This window comes from Antechinus flavipes, chromosome 3 (genome assembly GCF_016432865.1).
Source record: "Antechinus flavipes isolate AdamAnt ecotype Samford, QLD, Australia chromosome 3, AdamAnt_v2, whole genome shotgun sequence".
Taxonomy (NCBI): domain Eukaryota; kingdom Metazoa; phylum Chordata; class Mammalia; order Dasyuromorphia; family Dasyuridae; genus Antechinus; species Antechinus flavipes.
In genome coordinates, this window is record NC_067400.1 from 542,260,277 (window position 1) to 542,288,132 (window position 27,856).

The window sequence follows — 27,856 nt, forward strand, 5'->3', positions numbered from 1 at the left end:
AAGAACACATCTCCAGCTGTTACCTCCCAAATTCCAGTTAGAATGTCTTCCTAGGACTCATAGTGTCCAAAACAGTACTCTACATAATGGGGGAGCAAGGAACATGCAAATAATTATGTATTTCACAGGTGATGTGCAAGTGGGAGTGGGTGAGAGAAAGACAGAAGATTGCTATGGCTGCCGCAGATGGTCTATATACCAGGCCTGGCTGCTGAAGAAGCCTTTCTCCCCCAGTAATTTTTCAGTAAAATGAGCAGACCTAAATGAGTTACATATATCTTTTCCTCAACTGCCCCTTTTCCTTCCAGACTTCCCTGGGGGTCCTACTATCCTTCTCTCCTTTGGCTTAGGTTTACAACCTTTGTATTAACCTGGACTCACCTTCCCTTACCTCTTATCTCCAACCAGTTGCAAAATCTTGAATTTTTTATATCTGCAACATTCATTGCATCTTTATGCTCTTTACTTACATGGCCCTCATCATCTTTCAACTGAGCTGGATTACTAAATTAGCCTTCTCATCATTTTCTTTGCCTATAATCTCTCACCTCTCGAATCTCTTATTCTACCAATTGCCAAAATGCCAAAACACCTTTTTCAGGTCTTCTAAGTAAACACCAATGTCTCCCTCGTTTCTAAAATTAAATACTTTTTCTTCATTTTTATCTCATTTATACGTTATTATTTTTGTAATCTCTGTATGATAGTACCATAGTACATACTTTAAGGGACTGTATTCAAAAATGTCTTATTGATAGAGACTCTTGATCAAAAAAATTTGGAGATCCAGTAGCCTAGAAGACTTCAGTACCTCAAAAGACCTTCTCTCTGAAGCCAAACACTATCATTTTCTCCCTTCTCGCTTCACTATTTCTATCAGTGACATCATCCATTCATTTTGGTCTCACAAATGTGAAACTTGGAATTTTCTTGACTTTTCTATTTCCATGACTTTTCATATTCAAAACTGAATCTTATAGGATTTACCTCCACACTCATTCTTGGGTATTCTCCTTCCTATACTTAAGTGTTCTATTTCAGTAGCTACCCAACCAATCTTTTTGTCTCTATTCTGTCTCACCCATATTGACCTTCAAAATGCTGCCAAATTTAGCTTTATTATTCATGGCTCTATCCATGTTTCTTCTGTTGCAAACCTTTCTTTGACTTCCTATTGTCCTTTGAAAAAAATTCTTTTGTTTTTATTCAAGGCCCTTGGCAATCTTAGTTTTCCAGCCCGATCTCTTATGGTAGTTTCTGCTGCATATTCTATAACATAACTAGCTAAATTAGACTACTTTGTTCCCAAATCTGTGCTATATTTTTCCTGTCAATGCTAATACTGTTCCTTATTCCAAAATAGGAGCAACTGAGTAGAGAAACTAGAATGTCAGTTCTGGAGTCAGAAGGATTTATCTTCCTGAATTCAAATATGACCTGAGACACTTAACTAGCTGTATGACCCTAGACAAGTTCCTTAATCCTATTGACCTCAGTTTACTCATCTGTAAAATTAAATAAGAAGGAAATGATAAACCATTGAAGTGTTTTGCTAAGAAAATCTCCAAAGGGGTCACAGAGTAAAATATGACTGAAAAAAACATGAATGAACCAAGTATTCTCCTTTTTACCTTTATCTATTCAATTCTTTTTTCTTTAAAACACAACTAGCAATCAGTGACTTTTCTCCTCTTGGATTGTACTTCACACTTTGTACCTAATTGTTATACAAGGAAACACATAATGGCACATCTCACTACTGTACGATGAACTACATGAATGCAGGGAGTGTGGCGGAATAGCTGAGTCTTAGAGTCAAGAAGACTTGCGATTAGACCCTGTCACTGGCAATTCATTTAACCCTGTGAGCTTCCATTTCTTTAAATTATTATAAGACTTGTGCTACCTCCACTACAGCATCTTGATTATAAAGAATTTACAAACCTTAACATGATATAAAATGTCACTTAGCATCATCTAAACTTGTAATTCTGAGACTTTTCAACTTCTTTTGTGTGGTATCTTATGTAAGACATATCTGAAGTAGAAGATATTAGCAGAAAGTACCTGAGGGAGAGATAAGAAATAGGTAAGATGTTGGGTTTCATGATGAATGGCCTTTTTCAATAAAATATTAGACAAAGTTCTCAGCTGAGAGCAGGGAGGAGAAAAGCCATGGGAGAATTAAGGCAGTATCAAAGAGCTGCTGTGGAGAGTGGAATAGTGAATTGATAAAAAAAATTATGGAAGGATTGCCAAAAAGCAGTAAAGGCCCACTTGAGGTTATGTAGCATAATTTTGTGTCTTCATATCACAATGATTGTACAAATAGAAGGTACTTAATAAATGCTTCTTCATTCAAAAATAGCTTGAGGACAGTGTATGTCGGGATCAAAAATTCTTAACAGAATTAGACAATTGCATTTAATATAACAAATTGAAATTCAGTGAGTTAAGTAAAATCTTTCCCAATTGGACTAAAAAAAATTACCCTCATAAGTGTAAGATGGGGAAGAAATATATAGACAGTGGTTATTCTGGAAAAAACTTGAGAGTTTTAGTGGATTGTAAATTCAGCATAAATTAGCAGTGTGATATGACAGCCAAAAAACCCTAATATAATCTTGATCTGCATTAAGAGGAACATTGCTAATAAATTAAGGACTTTCAGAATCAGCACTAAGATGGTAGAATTTAAAAAAAGCAATCAGCAGAACTTTCCCAACATTCCTCTCCAAACAACTGTAAAATAATGCTTGGAATTGCATTCTTTAGTGGTAGAGGCAACAGAGGTCAGAGTGAAACATTCTTCCAGCCCAAGACAACAAGGAGAAATCTGTGACCTGGTGGAGATTGACTTGGAGCTCATGTGGATAAAACACCAGTAGTGGGACTAGATGGTGACTGAAAAAGTTTTGGTAGCTCTCAAGGCAGAAATGGTAAAGGGACTTGGCAACAGGTCTGAAAGGATTTACACAGGGCTCCTGTGTTAGGAACTGGATGCAAGACCAGGTGCTCTTTGGTAATTTCATATCCACTTGTGAGTCATAGTTCAAGGCCAGAGGGGAACACTTTTGGTCAAGAGGAACTAGAAGTCTTGAAGGTTGGTTTCGCTTCTGGTTTCAAAGGATCCAGGCATTGAAGAACAGAATCATTTTTGGTCCCCAGAGCAAAGGACCCAGAGGTGTGGTATCAGTTAAAATCTCAAGGGATCAGGGGCCCTTCCTGAACAAGGACCATAATGTATACCAAGAGAACAGGAAGTACACCTCTCCTAAGATCACACCTTGGAAACACTGAAAACTTAGTCCTTCAGAACTAGTTCTGAAAACAGCAGTGTAGAAAAGTCTGAGACTTGAGAAGGTACCCATCTCTTCCCAAAACTTCCTATGTTGGCATCAGAAACCAGCATTAACATAAAGTTCAAAATCAAGAAATAAAGTAGGAAAGTGAGCGAACAACTCAAAAAGAATCTAATCATAAAAAGCTACAGTGGGACAAGGAAACTAGGACAAATTCAGAAGTTAATGAAGTCAAAACAGTTGCAAGCAAAATTTTAAAGGGGAAAAAAAGAGAATATGATTGAAGCCCAACAAGAATTACTAGCAGAACAGGAAAAAAAATGATTTTCAAAATTAGATAAGAATAGTGGAAGAAAAATGAGGCAAAGAAATGAAATCAAGGGGGATAATTAGGAAAAGACAATTAACAAAAGGGCCCAGAAAAATACTGAAGAAAATAACATCTTAAGAAACAAAATTGCCCAAATAAAAAAAAGGTACCAAAACTCACTGACAAAAATAACTCCCTAAAAACAAATTTAGTCATATGGACAAAGAGGTGCAAAAACTCCTTGAAGAAAGTATTTCCTTAAAAATTAGAATTGAACAAGTGGAAGCTAATGATTCCATGAAATATTAGGAAATAATAAAACAAAATCAAAAGAATGAAAAAATAGAAGAAAATGTGAAATGTCTCTTTGGACAGTAAGTCAAGGAGAAATAACTTAAGAATTTTATTACCTGTAAGCCAAGAAAAAAAAGAAACCTAGAGACATCACATTTAAAGAAATTTTTAAGGAAAACTCCCTTATATCCTAGAATCAGCAGGTAAAAATAGACATTGAAATCCACCAATCATCACAAAAGAATATTATAGCCAAATTCCAAAGGCCACAAGATAAAAGAGAGATTGAAGTAGCCAAAAAGAAACCATTCAAATACCATAAAGTCACAGCTGGGATCACACAAGATTTAGCATCTATTGTGTTGGAGTGGAAGACTTGGAATATGATATTCCTGAAGGCAAATATAATGGGATTAACAACTATAATTGAGTATAATCTTCAGTGGGGAAATAGTTAATTAATGAAATAAAGGACTTTCAAACATTCCTGATGAAAAGACCAGAGATGAAGAGAAAATTTTGACTTCCAAATACAAGACTCAAGAGAAACTTAAGGTAAATGTGATAGAGAAATCATAAGGGACTCAATAAGGTTAAACTATTAACATCCTTATATATGAAAATGATAAAAATATTTTCTAAGAATTTTATCATTTTTAGGACAGTTAGAAGGATTCTACTTAGAGGATGTGGGAGTGAATTGATTATGTTGGGATAGTGTTAAAAAATGAATAGGTGAGAAAATGAGATGTCTTGGAAGAAGTAGAAAGAAGAAGGATGAAGATTATCTCACAAAAGAGGTGTGCAACAAAGAGCTTTTATAATGGAGAGGGAAATGGAGCACAAGAGTAGCAGTGATTGAACTTTATGTCTAAATTGGCTCTAAGAATGAAAGTTATATATATATGGATGTATACATATATATCTATAACGTCTATATATACACATACAAATACATAGACACATGTTACTAATTTCAATCATTATCAATTCTTTCTAAACTCATTTTTTTTTCTCAACAATATTGGGTTTACGCTTTTTTTTTTTTGCGTGTAAAGATAGTTTTTACCATTCATTTTTGTAAGATTTTGAGTTTTGAATTTTTTCACTTTCCTTCATCTCCCGCCTCCTCAAGAGAGCAAGCAATTTGTTATTGATTATACATGTACAGTCATTTTAAACATATTTCCATATTTGTCATGTTGTGAAAGAAAAATCAGAACAAGAAAAAAAAACCCACGAGAAAGAAAAAGCAAACAATGGTGAAAATAGTATTTTTGATCCATATTTAGTCTCCATTATTCTCAGTGGAGATGCTGATAGTATTTTCCATCCCATTTGGGTTTGTCTTACCAAAGATACTAGAATGATTTGCCATTTCCTTCTCTAGCTCGTTTTACAAATGGGTAAACAGGATTAAATGATTTGACTAGGGAATCTGAAGCCAGATTTTAACTCAGCAAGATCAATATTCCTTATTTCTAGTTTGGTTGTTGATTCTCTACATCTCTTGACTGCCGGGAATACATAAATACACACTCAATTGGTATTAGAAACCTATTTTAGTTAACAGAGAAGGAGAGGAAGGGGATAAGAGAAAGGTAGTGGTAGTAGTGATGAGATGACAGATAAAAGAAGACAGAGGTCAGAAAGGGATAAAAGGGAGAGATCATAAAGGGTTAACATAAAAGAAAGCAGAGGTCTGAAGCAAAGCAGATTTTAGAAGAAAGACAGGATAAAAGAGGGGAGGATAAAACAGGATGGGGGAAAATGTATAATTAGTAATAACTGTGAATGTAAGTGAGATGACCCCACCCAAAAACCAGAATAAATTAGAGATTGGATTAGAAAGCAGAATCCAACAATTATTTACCAGAAAGAGATGTGAAAGTGGGGGGGGGGGGTCTCAAATTTCCCTTCTCGGAGCTAGATAAATCTAACTTTAAAATAATAACAGAGAAGTCAAAGGAGGTGGATAGAATTTTAATAGTTAGATGTGATGGATCTGGAGTGTTATGGGAGCAACCTGCTAGTGGCTATTGGGGATCCACTTCTGACTAGCGGAATAGACCGCTTCATGTGAGAGGATGATAATGATACAAGGAGACTGAGAGGCAGTTGTATTCTTTGACCTCTCTCTTCTTCCCTCTTGCCTCCAGTTTATTTCATTCCCAACCCAGAGGAACATCTGCATTCTAAAGGCTGATTTGCAATTCCTTCAAGTGTGTTAGGATTCACAGCTGTGGGGGTTTTCCAGATAATTGACCTGCCCCTTCACACTTAGGCATGGTTCTTAACACTGGAGAAAACTAATGGAAACAGAAGGGAGGATATCTTTTTTCAGCCATATCTAGTACCTTCACAAAAATTAGTCAAATGTTAGGGCATAGACCTCTCAATCAAATGCAGAAAAGCACAAGTATTAAATATACTGTCTCAAAAATTATAATGCAGTAAAAATTACATTTAATAAAGGACATTGGAAGCATAGATTAAATATTAAATAGAAAACGAGAAAATAAATTACTCTTTGCTCATGATATGGTGGTATATTTAGAGAATCAACTAAAAAACTGGTGTCAGCATTTAAACATTCAGCAAAGTTGTAGGATTTTTTTTTAAAACCCACAAAAATCATCAGTATTTCTAAATCTAACTATATACAACTTTTTATCTGCTTTTTAAAAAAAGGCAGAAAAATAGAGAAATTTATTTCTTTTAAAGTGGAGATAATATAAAAAGCTAGGGATTCTATGAAAATAATTACAAAACATTTTCCATACAAATAAATTCAAATCTAAACAATTAGAAAAATATCAATTGTTTGAGCCAATGTAATTAAAATAACAAATCTACTCATGTTAATTTTCTTGTTCATTGTGATACCAAGCTATCAAAGATTTATTTGATAGAACTAAAAAAAAAATACATCTGGAAGAAAAAAAGTCAAGATTATCAAGGAAAGCAATGGGAAAAAATGTTTAATGAAGGGTACCTAGCAGTTCTAGATTTCGACTATATTACAAAGTGATAATCATTAACACCAATTTCATTTTAGTTCAGAAAGAGAGTAGTGGATTAGTGGAATAGAATAGGTACACAAGATAGAGTTGCAAATGACCTCATTTAACCTAGTGTTTGATAAATCCAGGTTTGGGGGGTAAAAACTCATTATTTGATAAAAAGGTCTGGGAAAACTGGAAAGCAGTTTGGCAAATACTAGTTATAGGCCAATGTGTCACAGTGTACCAGAATAAGGTCAAAATAGATAAATGATATAGATACAAGGGGTGATGTCATAAATAAATTAAGCATAGGAAACAACACTTGTCAGATCTATGGAGGAAGTAAGAGTTTATGACAAAAGAAGAGAACATTATAGGATGTGAAAGGGGTTATTCTGATTGCATGAAATTAAAAGACTTTTGCCAAAATTGGAAGAAAAACAGGAAACTACAGGGAAATTATACAGTAAGTTTCTCTGATAAAAAGCCTCATATCTCAAATATATAGGGAACTGAATTCAATTTATAAAAATCTAAGAGATGCCCATCAGTAGAAAGTGGGTGAATAAGTTGTGGTATATGATTGTGATGAAAACTGTTGTCCTGTAAGAAATGATAAGCAAGACGGTTTCAGAAGAACCTGGGAAGACGACTTATATTAACTAATCTAAAATGAGCTGAACCAGGATTACATTGTACTGAGTAACAGCAATATTATGTGATGATTAGCTATGAAAGACTTAGCTACTCTGATCAAGATAGTGATCCAAGGCAGTTCCAAAGAACTGGTGTCAACATTTAAACATTCAGCAAAGTTGTAGGATATTTTTTTAAAAACCCACAAAAATCACCAGTATTTCTAAATCTAACTATATACAACTTTTTATCTGCTTTTTTAAAAAAGGCAGAAAAATAGAGAAATTCATTTCTTTTAAAGTGGAGATAATATAAAAAGCTAGGGATTCTATGAAAATAGTTACAAAACATTTTCCATACAAATAAATTCAAATCTAAGCAATTAGAGAAATACTCTGATCAAGATAGTGATCCAAGGCAATTCCAAAGAACCCATAATGACAAATGCTATTCATCTCCAGAGATTGAACTGATGAACTTTGAATGCAGACTGAAGCATACTTTTTAAAAAGTTTATTTTTATTATTTTAATTTTGTTTGACTTATATGGATATATGTTTTGTATGACTGCACATATATAATCTGTGTCAATGTATTCTGTCATTTTTTTCTTTTTTCTGTTTTTCATGTTTCCCCCAATTACCCTATACCTCCTTTTACTAGGTTTAGTATTTTTAAATGTTCTGTTTAGTGCTTTTTATATAGTATACACTACATTTCGGTTGAAAAATACAACTTTGACTAATGGTTTAGATGATTCTGTTATATTGATGTATCTATTTTAAGGATGTATATACAAATCACTTTTTGTTTTTCAGAATTGGAGGGCAATCCGGTGTTTAATGTTTTACCAATAATGGCAGAGCATCCACCACTCTTGGACACAACTCAGATTTTAAGTAGTGATATTCCTCTTCTACCTGCACCTATTGTAAGTGGAGATGGAGCACAACAGGTACCTTGTCCTTTTTCCTTTGGAATTGTATTTATTAAACTTAAAAGAGCTATGATTCATCTTAAAAATTGTATTTGTTGTGTTAATTCACCCTTAAATTCCAGATTAAAATGCATCTTGAAGCTAGTAAAAACAGTATATAGGATAAATGTAGTTTGTGTGTAGAACACGACTGTCGTTTATAGCCTTATCTTCTACTTTATTTTAAATTTTTCTTGAACTGTAGCTTTGTTGGTATAAAAGCTGTTCTGGATATACTTTGGGCCACAATTACATTAGTAACAAGATAATTTAGAAGAATAAGACTGCACACATTTTATAGCTGCATTGTATAATAATATGAACACTCCATTTTTAAATAGACAAATATTTAACAGAATTTGTTCTGATGCTAATTTATGGGAGTAGAAAGTATGTAATTTTCTTTCCTTTATTCATCCCTCTCTTCCTCTTTCCCCCCCTCCCTCCCTTCCTTTCTTCCTCCCTTCCTTCCTTTCTTTCTTCCTTCCTTCCTTCCTTCCTTCCTTCCTTCCTTCCTTCCTTCCTTCCTTTCTTCCTTCCTTTCTTTCTTTCTTTCTTTCTTTTTCTCTGTCTCTCTGTCTTTCTGTCTTTCTTTGCCAGATGTTGTGGATAGCAAAAATCCCTTCACCTTTAAATTATTGCTGTCATTATTTCTGTTATGATTATCACTCCTCAGCAGTTTATTCAAGAGGCAAGTGTTGAAGATGCAAAGACAAAAATGAAACTATCATAGCCCTCAAAGAACTGTAAATTTTTTCAGGAGAAAGAATATGAATTCCTTAATAAATACAAAATATAAACAGCATAATTTATAGGATCGTAGGCTGTATTACTGGATTATTCTCAGTAGCCTCATAGTGGGGATCTTGAGTATCATCTTCTTTCAGTCTGTGTAAGAGATAGCATGGTGTAATGAAAAGAGCAGGGGCTTTGGACTCTAAACACTTGAGTTCAAATCCCACCTCTGCAACTTAACTTTTTTTTTCTTTTTTCTTTTTTTTTTTTTGCAAGGCAGTCAAAGTTAAATGAGTTTCCCAGGCCCATAGCTAGGAAGTATCAAGTATCTGACATTAGATTTGAACTCAGGTCTTCTTGATGCCAGGACAGGTGTTCCATCTACAGCTTAATCTAGTTGCCTCTTTGTAAAAACAACAATTTTTTAAAACATTTTTTAAAGTTTTGAGTTCCAAATTCTATCCCTCCTACCCTGTTTTTCTTCCCTTCATCCTTCTACAGATGATAAGCCATCTACTATAGGTTATACATGGGCTGTCAGATAAAACACATTTCCATATTAGTCATTTTGTAGAAGAAAACTTGAACAAGAATGTGAAAAACAGTGCTTTTTGTCCTGTATTGAAGCACCATCATCTCTCTCTCTGGAGGTGGATGGCACTTTTCATGTGTCCTTTGAGACCATCTCGGACCCATCATTCCTGAGAAGATTCAGTTACAGATGTTGCTACTCCTGGGTGCTGCCTTCTCCCAGCTCTCTTCACTCTGCATCAGTTCTCATCCATCCCCCACAGACTTTTCTGAAGTTGGCCTACCTCTCTCTTCTTCCAGCCCAGTTCTGCAGCTTCTTGGGGGACCTTGAGCAAATCACTTCATTTCTCTGGGCCTCTATGTTCTTATCTGTAAATTGAGAAGTTTGGATTAGATGGCTTTAGAGATGTTCTCAAGCTCTATTTTAGGATCCTGTTCTTTGTAAAACCTCTTCCAATGCCGTTTTTCTCATTGCCTGCTGAAAAACCTATCTTGACATTCTCCTTAGCAGATTAAATCCAGGTTCTATCAGCTAGGATGGGTCGTCTAGAGGGAGTGCTGTGTGCATGTTTTGTATTTTATGTTTAATGTATATATGTGTGTATGTTTTTTAAAAAAAAAAAACACTTAGAAGAATCTTATTTGCTTCTCTCCATCATGGGGCTCTGTCTCTTGTTAATATAATTCAGATTTTGTTTTCTCTCTGATGCAGGTACTTGTGTTTAGGAATCTGTTCTTTCTCTTTTCTAAAAGGCTCTAATGGGTTGATTTCTTTACACATCCTCAGCTGCTCTAGTACTTTCTAACTCTTCTCTCCTGTCATTTCTGGGTCCAAAAGATTTTTGGGAGAGAGTAATCCCTTTCCCTCACCATGAGAAAGACAGGTCTACTCTCTTTTTGTATCCCCTTTCCTAGCTGAATTTCTTAGCTAATGGAAATAGTGTAAGAGAGGGGGAAAAAAAAAACAGTTCAAGATAGAAGGCTGTAGACAAGAAAGTTGGGAGAAAATCAGAGGCAAAATTTTATCTGTTTTGTGAGTTTGTTGTGAGCTACAACAGTGCTCAGGAGGTAAGAAAGACTCTTTGTCACCTTCCCTTTTCTTCCAGTCCTAAGTATTCTTTTGCCTCACTGCTACTGCCTTTCTGTTGTTGCCATACCCCCAAACCTTTGCCTACATATTCTGTAAAATCCTTGCTCTCAAGACCACAATTCATGTTCATACTATTAGTTTTAAAGATAACTACATTATGAGTTAAACCTAAGCAGCTAACCACTATTTAGGAAAAAAGAAAAAGATTTGTGGGAAAATATGTTCAGTATTCAACATAATAAGTTTACAAATTAACTTTTACCATTCATAACTTAGAGGATGATTATTTTCAAAATGTTTCCAGAATGATATCCAACACATTAAGTTGAAAATATATACCTTGAATATATTAAACTCTTAAAAGAATATGACTATATCTGTAGCATAAATCAAACTATTTAAGTTCTCATTACTGTAACTAATTTTGAATTAATATTTTTGAAGGAAAAATAATTACATATCATCAGAATGGAAAACAAAACTGGTGATTTTTTTTTTTGGAAAACTGTATATTAAATAATTCCCAGCGTCCACATCTTGTGAAATTAAAAAAAAAAAAAAAAAAACTTGTGTGATGGAAATCTTTTTATTAAGATTTGTATAACAAATTAGATGATGAAAGTAAGATTAAGTAACCTAATAGTATGCACATTTCTATCCTTTGTGAAATAAGTGGAGAGTTAGATTGCAGGACTTTGTTAATAATAAATAGTTGGCTACATGTCTTTAGAGGAATCAAAGAATAAGAATTCCATCACAATTTGACTATTGCAATTTCAAAGATCTTCATTATTTATTCAAATTTAAAAAAAAAATTTTTTTATTTTGGTGGCTCCTGATCAATAGGGAATTTCTATTTATTTATTTTTGCTTTATCATGGCATGTATTAGTTATTTCTTTTCAGCCAAACTTTGGCATTAAATTTTGATGCATGGACTCTATTTTTTGTCCTTACTGCTTTATGAAATGTGAAAATTAATTTATATATTACTTAATTTATTTTTTAGTCTTCTAATATGTAAATTAAATTTTCTTAGTTTTCTGGTAAAATCACCTAGTGAGTTTTTGAAACTCTTTTAAAACTGTCTAAGTAGTCCTACTCATTTTCACTTGTGAAAAGTATTGAAAATGCATTCAATAGTAACTTCATCTAACACATAACTTTTGTGTAGACTATCTTCAGAGAATTTTTAAAAATTACAATGATGTCCACTTATCCTCACAGAATACTTATGTCATAAGTAGAAATAGGTATTACAATCCTGAATTTATTAGTTGGGGGGGGGGGGGACTAAGGAATCATGAAGGGGAAGAATATGCTTAAAGTTGTGACAGTAAATATATATTAAGGTTCTTAAACTGGGCCCCTAAACTTGTTAGGTTTTTAAAATTGGATAACTATACATAAACTATATGTTTGCTTTGTAGTTCTGTATCTTTTATGTATTTTAAAAGTAAGATTCTTTCTCTTTGAATCATGTACTTAGTTATTTGTGTAAGATCTCTGAGCACAGAACCTGGCTTTCAAGTTATGTTTCTATCCCTAGTACCTTCATCTGGTTCCTTGGATCTAAAAGTACAGTGATTAAAGAGCTGGCCTCCAAACCAGTAAGGGTTACAGTCAGGCCTCTCCTCTGACCCACAGAAACAGTGTGATCTTATGCAAGTCACTTACTTCACTCCTCAGTGCTTGAGCCACAGAGGCTCAAATGTAAACAGAAGAAAAACACAGATTAACTTTGCATTGGCTTATATTTTTGTTTATGTCATTAAAACATTTCCCCATCATAGATTTGTATGTTTGACAATACTATAATGCAGTAATACATTGCAGATAATGAACCAATCTGCAATGAGTGAAAGAATTCCCCAGGTCATTGGAATCACACTTTATTATCCTTACACTTTATCAGGTACAGAAATAAGACACACTGCCTTCAAGGAACTTACAGTTTAATAGGGGAAAAGAACAAACAGGAAAAATGGTAAGCTGGAGATGGATAGGTAGGTGGAGACAAGGGAGGGACTGCTGATATTACACTGAAGCTGAGTAGAGCTACTTCTCAGTGGCTCCATTTTCCAGTAACTATAACTAATAGTAATATATTTGATTACTGTTCCCAGAATGAGGGTCAGTAGGAGAATTTGTGCCGTCTCAATTGGGGGATATGTGAGATAGCCTAGATGGACAATGAAGGAGAGCTAGAGCTAGCTACATATAGTTGGCCATGTGAGGTTGTACTCATGAGGCTGTTATAATTCTTCATGCAGTTTATCCTGGGAAATTCCTCAGTATTTCTGCTTTCTATTTCTACAAACAATATTTTAATAAAGGTTTTATTTGAAGCTTCTTTCACTATTCCAATCCATTTTAAACAAAGTTGCTGGAACAACTTAATTACATTTTCATCGTGCCCCTTTCCTGTTTAAGATGTTCTCATTAGTGTTTCCTCTTCTCTTTCAAATCCAAAGTATTCAAAACTTTGCATCAGTTGCCTGTTTTGTACCCAGTTTCATATCTTTATTTCCCACTTTGGATCCTCTGTTCCAACTAAGACTCTTTGTTTACCATTTGTACTTGGCTGGGACTTGATTCATTCTTACCTCAGTATTTTTTGTTTATTCTTTTTTGGAATGTTTTTTCCCACTCCTCTGCTCATCTTTGAAACTCCTGGGCTTTGCTTCCTTCATTTAAGTAGAATATTAAATTATTTAGGCCTAATTTCCATTTTTCATTGAGGTTAAAAAACAATTTCTGATGTGCTCAAATTTCACAAGTTGCTTACATTGTGTCATATGTACCAACCACTACTAAAAAAGCTTCTTGAGATTTTTTTTTTCCTCAGTAGTATTTTATTATTCCAAATATACATAGCTTCTAACATTCATTTTTGTAAGATTTTGTGTTCCAATTTTTTCTCCTTTCTATCCTTATCCCTTCCCAATACAGCAAACAATCTGATATGTTAAACATGTATAATCCTTTTAAACATATTTCTATATTTGTCATGATGTACAAGAAAAGTCAAACCAAATGGGGAAAAAAATCACAATAAAGAAAAAGCAAACAAACAAAAAAGTAAAAATATACTTTGATCCATATTCATTTTCCATAGTTTTCTCTCTACATGCAGATGGCATTTTTTTCCATCTTGCCTATTGTAAATGTCTTGTATCACCAAATTGCTGAGAAGAGTCAGGTTTTTCACATTTGATCATCACATAATCTTGCTGTTTCATATTCAATGTTCTCTCTTGGTTCTTCCCACTTCACTCAGCATCAGTTTATGTTAAGTCTTTCCAGGCTTTTCAGAAATCAGCCTGTTCATCATTTCTTATAGAAAAAACAATAATCATCTTGAAATTTTTGCTATATTTGTGTTTCCAGTTATACAGTAATTATGCACATAAGTTACTTAAGCATTCAGGTTTTTCTCCTTAATTCATACAAATGTTTGATGAAAAGTAGAACTTGCAGGCAAATGAATAGTACATTGGAATGAGCAATAAATTCTTGAATTTTGTCCTTGTTTTTGCTTCATGACCATGGCAAATTATTTAATCTTTCTGTGCCTTGGTTTACTAATGGAGAATCTGAGACATGTCAGTTTCTTCTGCAAATTGAGAGGACTTAACCATGATTACAACAAGTTTCTATGTATCTATGACCTGTTTATATCCTAATTAAAAACTTGCTTTTTCTAGAAAACTTTGATTTTGTAAAAAACTTTTCTGTTCATGAAAGTTACTAGCAAAGAACATTTGAGTGATTTTAAAAATCTTAATTTGGGGTTTTGGTTTTTTGGGATTTTTTTTTGAATGTGTATACCAATTATCATTAACATACTTTGTCACTTAACATTTTTTCAAGTAGAAATTTTTTTTTTTTGCTAAAATTTTCAATATAGGATTTTCTTTTAAAATCCCTTTTCCTTCCATGAAATTGACCTTGCCTAATTTTTTTCAAATAGGGCTTTAACAAGGTATGCCAATAATTGTTTGGTTCCATTCATTTGAGCAAATGTGTTAAATTATACTTGCTGTGTGTGTGTGTGTGTGTGTGTGTGTGTGTGTGTGTGTGTGTGTGTGTGTGTGTGTTTATTGGTTTAATAGAAAATTTCCTATTTCTCATGGTACAATCGTAGACATTTATAAGTAATATTTTACAATGGCTTTGAGATTGTAATTGGGGATATTGCATACAGTAGATACTCCATAAATATCATTATTTTTATTTTTCCAGATTAACATATCACATATTTGATGATGAAAATCATTGCAAAAGTATAAGTGGGCATGCAGAAAAATGTTAAGGCAACTTCATAGGAATATATTTGTTAAAAAGCTTCTCATATTGCTAATTATGGTGGTTTGTCCATTATTTGTACTTTTAAAATGTGTTTGCTCCATTTAGAAAATAGAATGATAATGAGGAAGCAAAAGAGAAATATTAGAAAAGAAAGTTTTATTAGAAAGAGGATGTCTATTTCAGACATCATAAATCATAGATTTTGAGCTGGGAAGGAAATTCAGAGTCCATTGAATCAACTTCTTCATTTTATAGATGAATAAACTGAGGCACAAAGAGGTTATGATTTGAATTCAGAAATTCAAAGTTGAATTGTTAGTGACAGGGTAATTTCAAAAATGATTTAAAATATATTAGGAAAACTATCAATATAATTGGCCATATTAATAATCAAATTAACAAAAACCATATGATCATCTCAATACATGCAGAAAAAGCATTTGATAAAATCCAACATCCATTCCTATTAAAAACTCTTGAGAGTATAGGAATAAATTGACTTTTCCTTAAAATAATCAGTAGCATCAATTTAAAACCAGCAGTAAGCATTATATGTAATGGGGACAAACTGCAACCATTCCCAATAAGATCAGGAGTGAAACAAGGTTGCCCACTATCACCATTACTATTTAATATTGTATTAGAAATGCTAGCTTTGGCAATAAGAGTTGAGAAAGAGATTAAAGGAATAAGAATAGGCAGTGAGGAAACCAAATTATCACTCTTTGCTGATGATATGATGGTATACTTAGAGAACCCCAGAGATTCTACCAAAAAGTTATTAGAAACAATCTACACCTTCAGAAAAGTTGCAGGATATAAAATAAACCCACATAAGTCATCAGCATTCTTATATATCACTAACAAAACCCAACAGTTAGAGTTACAAAAAGAAATTCCATTTAAAGTAACTACTGATTGTATAAAATATTTAGGAATCTATCTGCCAAGGGAAAATCAGAAACTTTATGAGCAAAACTACAAAACACTTTCCACACAAATTAAGTCTGATCTAACCAACTGGAAAAATATTAAATGTTCTTGGATTGGGCGAGCAAATATAATAAAGATGACAATACTACCTAAATTAATCTACTTATTTAGCGCTATACCAATCAGACTCCCAAAAAACTACTTTGATGAATTAGAAAAAATAACAACAAAGTTCATATGGAAAAACAAAAGGTCAAGAATTTCAAGGGAATTAATGAAAAAAAAAATCAAATGAAGGTGGCCTAGCTGTACCAGATCTAAAATTATATTATAAAGCAGCAGTTACTAAAACCATCTGGTATTGGCTAAGAAATAGACTATTGATCAATGGAATAGGTTAGGTTCAAAGGACAAAACAGCCAATAACTTTAATAATATAGTGTTTCACAAACCCAAAGACACCAGTTTCTGGGATAAGAATGCATTATTTGACAAAAATTGCTGGGAAAATTGGAAATCAGTATGGCAGAAACTAGGCATTGACCCACACTTAACACCGTACACCAAGATAAGGTCAAAATGGGTTCATGACCTAGGCATAAAGAATGAGATGATAAATAAATTGGAAGAGCATAGGATAGTTTACCTCACAGACCTGTGGAAGAGGGAGGAATTTATGACCAAAGAAGAACTAGAGATCACTATTGACCACAACATAGAAAATTTTGATTATATCAAATTGAAAAGTTTTTGTACAAACAAAACAAATGCAAACAAGATTAGAAGGGAAACCATAAACTGATTAAACATTTTTACAATCAAAGGTTCTGATAAAGGCCTCATTTCCAAAATATATAGAGAATTGACTCGACTCTATAAGAAATCAAACCATTCTCCAATGATAAATGGTCAAAGGATATGAACAGACAATTCTCAGATGAAGAAATTGAAATTATTTATAGACATATGAAAATATGCTCCAAATCATTATTAATCAGAGAAATGCAAATTAAGACAACTCTGAGATACCACTACACACCTGTCAGATTGGCTAGAGTGACAGGGAAAGATAATGTGGAATGTTGGAGGGGATGTGGGAAAACTGGGACACTGATACATTGTTGGTGGAATTGTGAACACATCCAGGCATTCTGGAGAGCAATTTGGAACTATGCTCAAAAAGTTATCAAACTGTGCATACCCTTTGATCCAGCAGTATTTCTACTGGGCTTATACCCCAAAGAGATACTAAAGAAAGGAAAGGGACCTGTATGTGCCAAAATGTTTGTGGCAGCCCTGTTTGTAGTGGCTAGAAGCTGGAAAATGAAAGGATGTCCATCAATTGGAGAATGGTTGAGTAAATTGTGGTATATGAATGTTATGGAATATTATTGTTCTGTAAGGAATGACCAGCAGGATGAATACAGAGAGGACTGGCGAGACTTACATGAACTGATGCTGAGTGAAATGAGCAGAACCAGGAGATCATTATATACCTCAACAACGATACTGTTTGAGGATGTATTCTGATGGAAGTGGATCTCTTCGATAAAGAGAGCCTTAATTGATCAAAGATGGACAGAAGCAGCTACACCCAGAGAAAGAACACTGGGAAATGAATATAAACTGCTTGCATTTTTGTTTTTCTTCCCGGGTTATTTATACCTTCTGAATTCAATTCTCCCTGTGCAACAAGAAAACTGTTCGGTTCTGCACACATATATTGTATCTAGGATATACTGCAACCCATTCAACCTGTAAAGGACTGCTTGCCATCTGGGGGAAGGGGTGGAGGGAGGGAGGGGAAAAATCGGAACAGAAGTGAATGCAAGGGATAATGCTGTAAAAAATTACCCTGGCATGCGTTCTATCAATAAAAAGTTATTTTAAAAAATGATTTAAAATTAATGAGTTCCGATTTTGAATTAAAGTAATTGTGAAGAAGGAACTTGCTTAAATGACACGCTTAAATTGTTTTCTGAGGTGTAGAGATTGCTTTATTGGCAGTATTTAAAATATATAGACAAGGTAGGGAAACTATTAGGAAATCTATAAAATCCAAACAAGATAGTCTTACATAAGAAATTTGGTCTTGGGAATAAATTAGAATGAGAAATAATTTCAAAGAAGAAAAACTATGAACAGGACTTAAAAATATGACTTAATTTTTAATTTCTGTTAACTTCTAACTGGTTTGCCTTAAACCAAAACTCAGAACAGAGATGAATTTTCATCCAAAAGAATACTAGGTAAGCTAATTCTAAAGCTAAAATGTTTAGATTTGCTATTTGAGGAAAATTAGAAAGGAAGTATATCATCCCTATTTCCCTATCCTGCTTTCTTGATTTTAGACTAGGTTTTTGGTTTATTTGTTTGTTTTTCCAAACATAGTCCTTAGTTATTTGTGATCAAGAGCTTCCATTGAAATGACATTACCTAAAATCAGGAGGCAGCTATAAAGGAGATAATTTCATTAGTGCTCAGAAGTCCATTTAAATCCAGATAAGCAATTGAAGAAACAGTTAAATGAGATGTATTTTTTCATCCTCTTTATATTTAACCTTTTGATCCAGATTTTACCCTGCAATTCAGTTACTTATATATTAGGGGTATTAGCAGTTTATTTCTTACATGTTGATAAATAATTATAAATAACAGGTTTCAAGATGATAAGCTGACACAGCAGTAGGATCATAACTGAAGGGATCTGAGAGACCATCTAGTCTAACACTCTTATTTTTATTACTGATGAAACTGAGAGACCACAGATAGAATTTGAACCCAGCTCCTCAGACTTCTGGACTTTTCCTTCCCAACAGAAATACTTTAAAGAGGAAAAACTACTTGAAATACTCAAAAGGAAATCTAAAAATTAAAGAAATAAGACTTGTGGATCCAGTGGATATAGGGGGTGGGTATTGTTAGTTAAAAGAGATGTGGCAAATATCAGGGAAAAAAATAATACTCAAACCACTAACAGTATTATCAAATTCAAAAGTTGTGAAAAGAATGTAATATAACATGAAAAGTTATCTAAATTGTATAGATATAACTATACATAGAATTCATTTTTTTTTCTTAAAGCTTTTTATTTTGAAAACATATGTTAGAATCCTTACAAAGTGTTAAGTCACTAGAGTTCATAGAAACAATGCTTATGTAATTGGGTCACACCTTTGGAGTTCACATCTTTGGGAGAGATCACATATTAGAGGTCACACTTTTGAGTTCACACCTTTAGAGAGCTTATATAAGCTAGAAGTCTCCAGGAAGAGGAGACTTTTTCAAGTGATTTACAAGTCGAGGAAATTCCCAAGTCTAACCCACAATTCCACTCTGGGAGGAGGAGTCAAGATTCATTCCAACTTCTGCCTTTCTGCTGGCTGGAGGTTTTGGAGATTCAGAGGGAGCTGGAAGCGACAAAAGACAAGCTGCAAGAGCTCTTGGAACCAAGCAGAGAGATAGGCCTCAAAGAAAACTAACTGGGCTATTTTTGGAACAGACAATAAAAGCTTGGATTTTAACTCCTGACTGCATTTGAGGTGATTATTACTTTGAACTGAAACTAAGGCTGCCTCCAGAAACCTCCCCAAGAAACCTGTACCCTCAGAGAACCATTATGTTTTAGAAAAGAACACCACAAACATATGCATGGATAATTTTTCAACATTGACCCTTGCAAAACTTTGTGATCCAAATTTTTCCCTCCCTTTCCTCTCTCCCTCCCCAGATGGCAAGAAATCCAATATATGTTGAACATTAAATCCAATATATGCACACATATTTGTACAATTATCTTGCTGCACAAGAAACATAAGATCAAAAAGGAAAAGAAAGAGAAACAATAAAATACAATAAAACAACAAAAAGAATGAAAATGCTATGTTGTGATCTACCCTCAGTTCCCATAGTCCTCTCTTTGAGTGTAGATGGCTCTCTTCATCATAAGATCATTGCAACTGTCCTGAATCATCTTATTATTGAAAAGAGCCACATCCATCAGAAATGGCCATCATATAAACTTTTTTTTTAATTATACCTTTTTATTGACAGAACATATGCATGGGTAATTTTTTGCAACATTATCCCTTGTACTCACTCCTATTCGGACTTTTCCCTTCCCTCCCTCCACCCCCTCCCCTAGATGGCAGACAGTCTTATACATGTTAAATATGTTATAGTATATCCTAGATGCAATATATGTGTGCAGAACTGTACAGTTCTCTTCAGAAGGTAAAAATAACCTGGGAAGAAAAACAAAAATACAAGTAGTACACACTCGTTTCCCAGTGTTCATTCTCTGGGTGTAGCTGATTCTGTCCATCATCGAGCAATTGGAACTGAATTACAGCTTCTCTTTGTCAAAGATATACACTTTCATCAGAATACATCGTCATACAGTATTGTTGTTGAAGTGTATAATGATCTCCTGGAACATCAGTTCATGTAAGTCTTTCCAAGCCTCTCTGTATTTACCCTGCTGTAAATACCCTGTATTTTTTTTAAATAACTTTTTATTGACAGAACCCATGCCAGGGTAATTTTTACAGCATTATCCCTTGCACTCACTTCTGTTCTGATTTTTCTCCTCCCTCCCTCCACCCCTCCCTCAAATGGTAAGCAGTCCTTTACATGTTAAATATGTCACAGTACATCCTAGATACAATATATGTGTGCAAAAATGAAAGTAGTTTATATTCATTTCCCAGGGTTCTTTCTTTGGGTGTAGCTGATTCTGTCCATCCTTGATCAATTGAAACTGAATTAGCTCTCTTTATCAAAGAGATCCACTTCCATCAGAATACATTCTCAAACAGTATCATTGTTGAGGTATATAATGATCTCCTGGTTCTGCTCATTTCACTCAGCATCAGTTAATGTAATTTTCACCAGTCCTCTCTATATTCATCCTGCTGGTCATTTCTTATAGAACAATAATATTCCATAACGTTCATATACCACAATTTACTCAACCATTCTCCAATTGATGGGCATCCATTCATTTTCCAGCTTCTAGCCACTACAAACAGGGCTGCCACAAACACTTTGGCACATACAGGTCCCTTTCCCTTCTTTAGTATCTCTTTGGGGTATAAGCCCAGTAGAAACATTGCTGGATCAAAGGGTTTGCACAGTTTGATAACTTTTTGAGCATAGTTCCAAATTGCTCTCCAGAATGGCTGGATGTATTCACTATTCCACCAACAATGTATCAGTGTCCCAGTTTTCCCACATCCCCTCCAACATTCCACATTATCTTTCCCTGTCACTCTAGCCAATCTGACAAGTGTGTAGTGGTATCTCAGAGTTGTCTTAATTTGCATTTCTCTGATTACTAATGATTTGGAGCATATATTCATATGTTTATAAATAGTTTCAATTTCTTCATCTGAGAATTGTTCATATCCTTTGACCATTTATCAATTGGAGCATGGCTTGATTTGTTATAAATTAGAGTCAATTCTCTATATATTTTGGAAATGAGGCCTTTATCAGAGCCTTTGACTGTAAAAATGTTTTCCCAGTTTATTGTTTCCCTTCTAATCTTGTCTGCATTTGTTTTGTTTGTACAAAAACTTTTCAATTTGATATAATCAAAATTTTCTATTTTGTGGTCAATAGTGATCTCTAGTTCTTCTTTGGTCATAAATTCCTCCCTCTTCCACAGGTCTGAGAGGTAAACTATCCTATGTTTCTCTAATTTATTTATAATCTCATTCTTTATGCCTAGGTCATGAACCCATTTTGACCTTATATTGGTGTACGGTGTTAATTGTGGATCAATGTCTAGTTTCTGCCACACTGATTTCCAATTTTCCCAGCAATTTTTGTGAAATAATGCATTCTTATCCCAAAAACTGGGATCTTTGGGTTTGTCAAACATTATATTATTAAAGTCATTGGCTGTTTTGTTCTTTGAACCTAACCTATTCCATTGATCAACTAGTCTATTTCTTAGCCAATACCAGATGGTTTTAGTAACTGCTGCTTTATAATATAATTTTAGATCTGGTACAGCTAGGCCACCTTCATTTGATTTTTTTTCATTAATTCCCTTGAAATTCTTGACCTTTTGTTTTTCCATATGAACTTTGTTGTTATTTTTTCTAATTCATCAAAGTAGTTTTTTGGGAGTCTGATTGGTATAGCGCTAAATAAGTAGATTAATTTAGGTAGTATTGTCATCTTTATTATATTTGCTCGCCCAATCCAAGAACATTTAATATTTTTCCAGTTGGTTAGATCAGACTTAATTTGTGTGGAAAGTGTTTTGTAGTTTTGCTCATAAAGTTTCTGATTTTCCCTTGGCAGATAGATTCCTAAATATTTTATACAATCAGTAGTTATTTTAAATGAATTTCTCTTTGTAACTCTAACTGTTGGGTTTTGTTAGTGATATATAAGAATGCTGATGACTTATGTAGGTTTATTTTGTATCCTGCAACTTTGCTAAAGGTGTGGATTGTTTCTAATAACTTTTTAGTAAAGTCTCTGGGGTTCTCTAAGTGTATACCATCATATCATCAGCAAAGAGTGATAAGTTGGTTTCCTCGTTACCTGTTGGAATCCTTACAAACTGCTAACTAATTAGAGTTGATAGAAACAATGCTTAAGTTTACACCTTTGAGAGTTCACACATTAGCTCACACATTAGAGTTCACAAGTCGGGGGATTCACAAAGTTTACACCTCCTACAATCCCACTCTCTCAGAAGAGGAGTCAACCTTTGGGTTCACACCTTTAAGAGATCCTATATAAGAAGCTCTCACAGCTTCAGTCAAGAGATTTGAAGAGACTGAGAAGTAAGAAGTCAATGGAGGAGACTGAGAAGCCAGGAGTCGGAGTTGAACTAGAGGCAGAAGCTGGAAGAACTTCTTATATATGATCTCTTAAAGGTGTGAACCCAAAGGTTGACTCCTGAGAGTTCATGAGACCATTGCAGTACTTAAATGTTCATATTGATTCATGTTATTTGTTATATTACTACTAGCCTGTGTTATATTGCTATGTGCTTATGTAAATTATGTATAATGCCTCCCATATTGATGGATTTATGTATACCATGTATATCTGTTACAAAGTTCTGGCCCATATTGATGGATTTATGTGAGCCCCTTCAGAAACTCGCTAATCTGATTTGATTTCCTTTGGTGTTTTCATCTCCCTTCCTGAGGTGTCAGGGAAGGCGTGATCACCTTTTTTGGGGGGTTCTCACCTCCTTGAGAAATCAGGGAGGTCATGACCACCCTATGTTCTAAAACAAAAGAAAGGGGGAGATGTTGGAATCCTTACAAACTGCTAACTAATTAGAGTTGATCTAATCTTACAAGAAGATGTTTTGGGCAGAACCTGAAACAAGGTACTAAGTAGAACTAATTAGTACAATGCTTGTGTTTGCACCTTTACTCATTGGAGTTCACAAGTATGCCAGCTTCACAAAGTAAACTTTGTAACTTTGTGAGTTCACACCTCCCTTGAAGCTCTTTGGGCCAGAGAGCGCTATGGGAGAAAACCCATAATCCCTCTCTCTCGTATCCCACAATTCCTCCCTCTTGGATAAAAGAAACAGACAGAGGCTCTCGGTCAGACTTCAGCGGAGTTACGCCAGAAGCCCTCTCCCCGAGGCAAGGCAAGAGAGAGTATATATTACACTTGGCTGGCTGGTCGCAGAAGAGAGTTCAGCTGCATTGGAGAGGAATTGGTGGCTAGACTCCTGCACGCCCCCCACTGAGACCAAGCTGGTCTGAAAGACTCACCAGAAAGCTAGCCGAGCCCCAAGTGAAGGAGACAAGAGATTCATTCCATCTCTGTGTTGGTTGGAGGCTGAAGAAAGCAGAGGCAGAGGCTGAAGGACAGAACCTTTGGATTTGGAGACATCCGGAGGGCTCTAAGCTAAACCAGCTGTGTTTTGAGAAGAACAAGAACTCCAACATTTGAACTCCAACAATTACCTATTCTTATTCCTTTAATCTCTTTCTCAACTCTTATCTGCTGGTCATTTCTTACAAAACAATAATAGAAATCATATTTTTCACACCGATCTTTGTTCTTTGTACATTTTTATCTGACTTTTTAAAAAAATCTATTTTCATAGCCTTAGATATGCTTTTGTATAGAGGGGAAAAAACGTTGATGTAACTTCAAGAATTTAGGGTAATACAAACATGTGAACAAATGAGTATATACATTATACCTTGTCATATTTGAGGAAGAAAAAGTGCTAATAATTACAGGAATTAGGAAAGGCTTCCTGTAGGATGTGACAGGTGTATACAACCTTGAAGAAGGTCAAATTACAAATGATTTACTGATGAATGTTAATTTTTCAATCAAAAAATAAGTTCTTTGCAAAGAATTAAGAAATCAAAGTATTAATCTCTTGATAAGTATGTCTACATGGTTGTTTATAAAATGGATCTATTATATCATAATTATTCTTCGTATATGGCATAAAAACCAGGACTATAGTGAAATATCTCAATCAGAAAACAAAATTAAAAACATGATGTTAAAAAGAGAATAAATTTGGAAGAACCTTTCTGTGAAATCCTAACCTTTTGTTGACTAATGTTAGATAATTTTGAAGCAGATGCTGCTGTAGCTCTTTGTTGATTTAGTTGCTGTGGTTACATGATATATTTGTGTATGCAAGAAGCTCACTGTACCTTCGTTAATTAGATAGGAAGCAGTCATGGATGTAGGTATTGATGACTATATTGATAGTTGATTGTACCTTTTATACTATATACATAGATATGGGAAAAAATAGTAATAATCATCAGTTTCAGACTTATACTTGGAGATGGAAGTATGATTGAAAAATGGATTGTTAGAGTATTAACCAAATTTTTTTTAATAATTGAAGGTTACCTTTAATTCTTTTCTACATATAAGATTCTATGATTGCTATGCATTCGGGATATTGATAAGACATAATCCCTGCTTTCAAGTTGGTTGCAATCAAATAATACAGTGAATCTATCTGGAGTAAAGATGCATGTCAGATGCATGTTTTTGTTTGTTTTTTTCCTGCAATGTGTCATGTGGAAAAGTATGATTTGTTAAATCTCTGAATTTATATTTTTAAATATCTAGTGCTTAATCACAGTTCATTATTCTAATAACCAGATCCTCAATTTCCTTTGAAAAGGGTCTTGTAAAAATATAAAGTTGTCTTTGATGATGTTATCTAGATAACCTAAATCAAGAAAAAAAACTTTCCTAAAGATACTTAATATAGGCAGAATGCAAAAAGTTCCAAAGATCTGAGAACCGACAGATATTTTAAAAATAGAATAGAAATTTCTGAAAAACTGCCAGTGACTGAAGAAACCTTTAAGTATTTGTTAAGGACTTCATTGTTTTTGAATCTTTTAACTGGAAGAATAGATTTAGGCTGGAAGCAGAATTGTTATTTTCCCACAGGTTAATTTGCATAAAGTGAAAGCTTAGAACAGGAAAGTAGAAAGAAATCTTTAGTAGTTCTTAGGAAATGGTAAATAACCTTCACTCTCAGACATCAAATAACAAAGATTTTATTGGGGGCAACTTTCCTGGAAATTTAGTGACCCCTTTCCCCAAAGTTACCCTTGAAGCTTACAAAGATCATGCATAATATTTCAGTTTTCTTATTAGTTTAAATCTTATGAATTTTGTGGGTAGATATTTTGGCTCTTCTTCAATTTTAGGATTCATTGATGGTGTTTGGTGTTTAAGAAGTCTTCTCCAACTCATTGCCACTATGTCATGCATTCTTTCACTTAGTTTCAATTTCTCCCTGTCTTCTGGTTCATTTTCTACTGCCTACAAACATTCCCATGTCTGCCATCCTAAAACTACTTTCATTAGATTCTTCCATTCTGGCTATTGCCCCATATCTTTTCTGCCCTTTATAGCTAAATTCCTTGAAAAGGCCATTTACAACAATAAGTGCTTTTACTTTTCATGCCATCTGCTTTCTTCAAAGATACCATTGATCTCTTAATTGCCAATTCCAGTGGCCTTTTCTCAATCCTCCTCCTTGACCTTCTGCAGCCCTTGACACTGTTGATCATATTTTTCATTTGTACTTTTCTTCTCTCTAGGTTTTTAGGACACTGCTCTTTCCTTGTTCTCTTCCCTCTCTGATTGCTCAGTCTTTTCTTTTGCTATATCCTCATCCATTTTGAACTCTTTAGTCCTTGGTATGACTCAGGGTTCTGTCCTGGGTTCTCTTGTATTCTCCCTCTATACAATTTCACTTGGTGAAGCTCCCATGGATTTATTTCATCACTCTTTCTATGTTGTCTATTTTCAGAATTACTTATCCTGCCTCTACCTCTGCCTTCCTCCAGTCTCATATGTCCAACTATCTTTCAGACATTTAGAACTGAATGTCCAGCTAGACATTTTAAACTCATTATATCCAAAGTAGAGCTTGTTATCTTTCCCTTTAATACCTCCTATCTTCCCTATTCTGTTAAGAGCAACAGCATCCTCCCAGTCCCTCAGATTTATAACCTAGGAATCATTCTACACACTACCTTTTTCACCTCTACTCATCCCCCTTCTCTCACACCCAATCAATTGCCAAGGCCTGTTGATTTTATCTTTGCAATTTCCTTGGAAAGCTTCTCTCCTCTGATTCTAATAGCACACTGGTACAGATCCTCATTACTTTACACCTAGATTATTGGAGAAGCCTGATAATTGGTCTTCCCATTCCAGTCCATTCTTCATGAAGCCTCCAAAGTGATTTTTCTGAAGTACAAGTCTGACTTTGACATCTCCTACTCAGTAAATTCCAATGACTAGCCTCCATGATCAAATACAAAATCCAATATTTAGCATTTAAGAGTCTTCTTAAATCTTACTTCCATCTTATAGTCTTCAATCCAGTGACACTAGCCTCTTGAAAAAAAATTCTGTATTAATAGTGGCATACATTTTCTTTAGTTGTCCCCCATAACTGGAGTGCTTTCTCCATCTCTGCCTACTGATTATATGGCTTTTTTTAGGTCCCAAATAAAATCCTGTCTCCTATTAGAAGCCTTTACCAATCCTTCCTAATTCTAGTGCCTTCCCCCTTTTATTTCATGTTCAGGATCCTCTTTAGAACTTATTTGTATTAATTTATTTGCTTGTTGTTTCTTCCATTACACTGTTAGCTCTTTGAGGTCAGAAACTGCCTCTTGCAGTTTTTTGAATCTCCAGTGCTTAGCATAATGCCTGGCATAGAGTAGGCATTTAATAAATATTTACTACCTGTCAGTTACTATTATATCAGTTAAATATTTTTCCTGTAGTTTGTTGGGTATGGATGGGCTTTGAGCAATGATTTAAAAGCAAACATGTTTGTCTTTTGTGTGAGTCAGTTGACTTGAAGGGGAGGAAACAAACATTTATAAAACTTCTACTTTGTACCAGGTACTGTGCTAAGCAATATGCAAAGATTTTCTCATTTGATCCTTTACAATGTAGTTGCCTAATTGATTTAGTTATTTAGCTCCTTGAATAAAAAGCTTTCTGAAGTCCATTTGTGTCCTTACAAGTCATTCATCACGTTATTTCATTTCCATCTTTACTTCATCATAATACAGTGGAAAGAGCACTGGATTTGGAATGAGAAAATCTGAGTTTGAATTGTGACTCCAGTGTTTGTGACCTTAGACAAATCACCTGACCCTTGCTGAACTGTTATCTGCATCTATAAAATAAAGGAGTTCAGGTAAATGATCTTTCAGGTCCCTTTTAG

General features: G+C 34.3%; 1 protein-coding gene across 4 annotated transcripts in view; it reads left to right on the forward strand.

Moving 5' to 3' along the window:
- FNDC3A (fibronectin type III domain containing 3A) overlaps window positions 1-27,856 on the forward strand; it is a 189,947-nt gene that overhangs the window by 34,113 nt on the left and 127,978 nt on the right. For 3 of the 4 annotated variants that reach the window (XM_051987347.1, XM_051987346.1, XM_051987348.1), the window contains exon 2: window positions 8,366-8,502. In XM_051987347.1, coding sequence (XP_051843307.1) covers window positions 8,404-8,502 — 99 coding nt within the window. In that variant the 5' untranslated portion in view covers window positions 8,366-8,403. Of the gene's footprint in view, window positions 1-8,365; window positions 8,503-27,856 lie in introns of those variants that run through there. The other variant, XM_051987349.1, reaches the window with a different exon arrangement.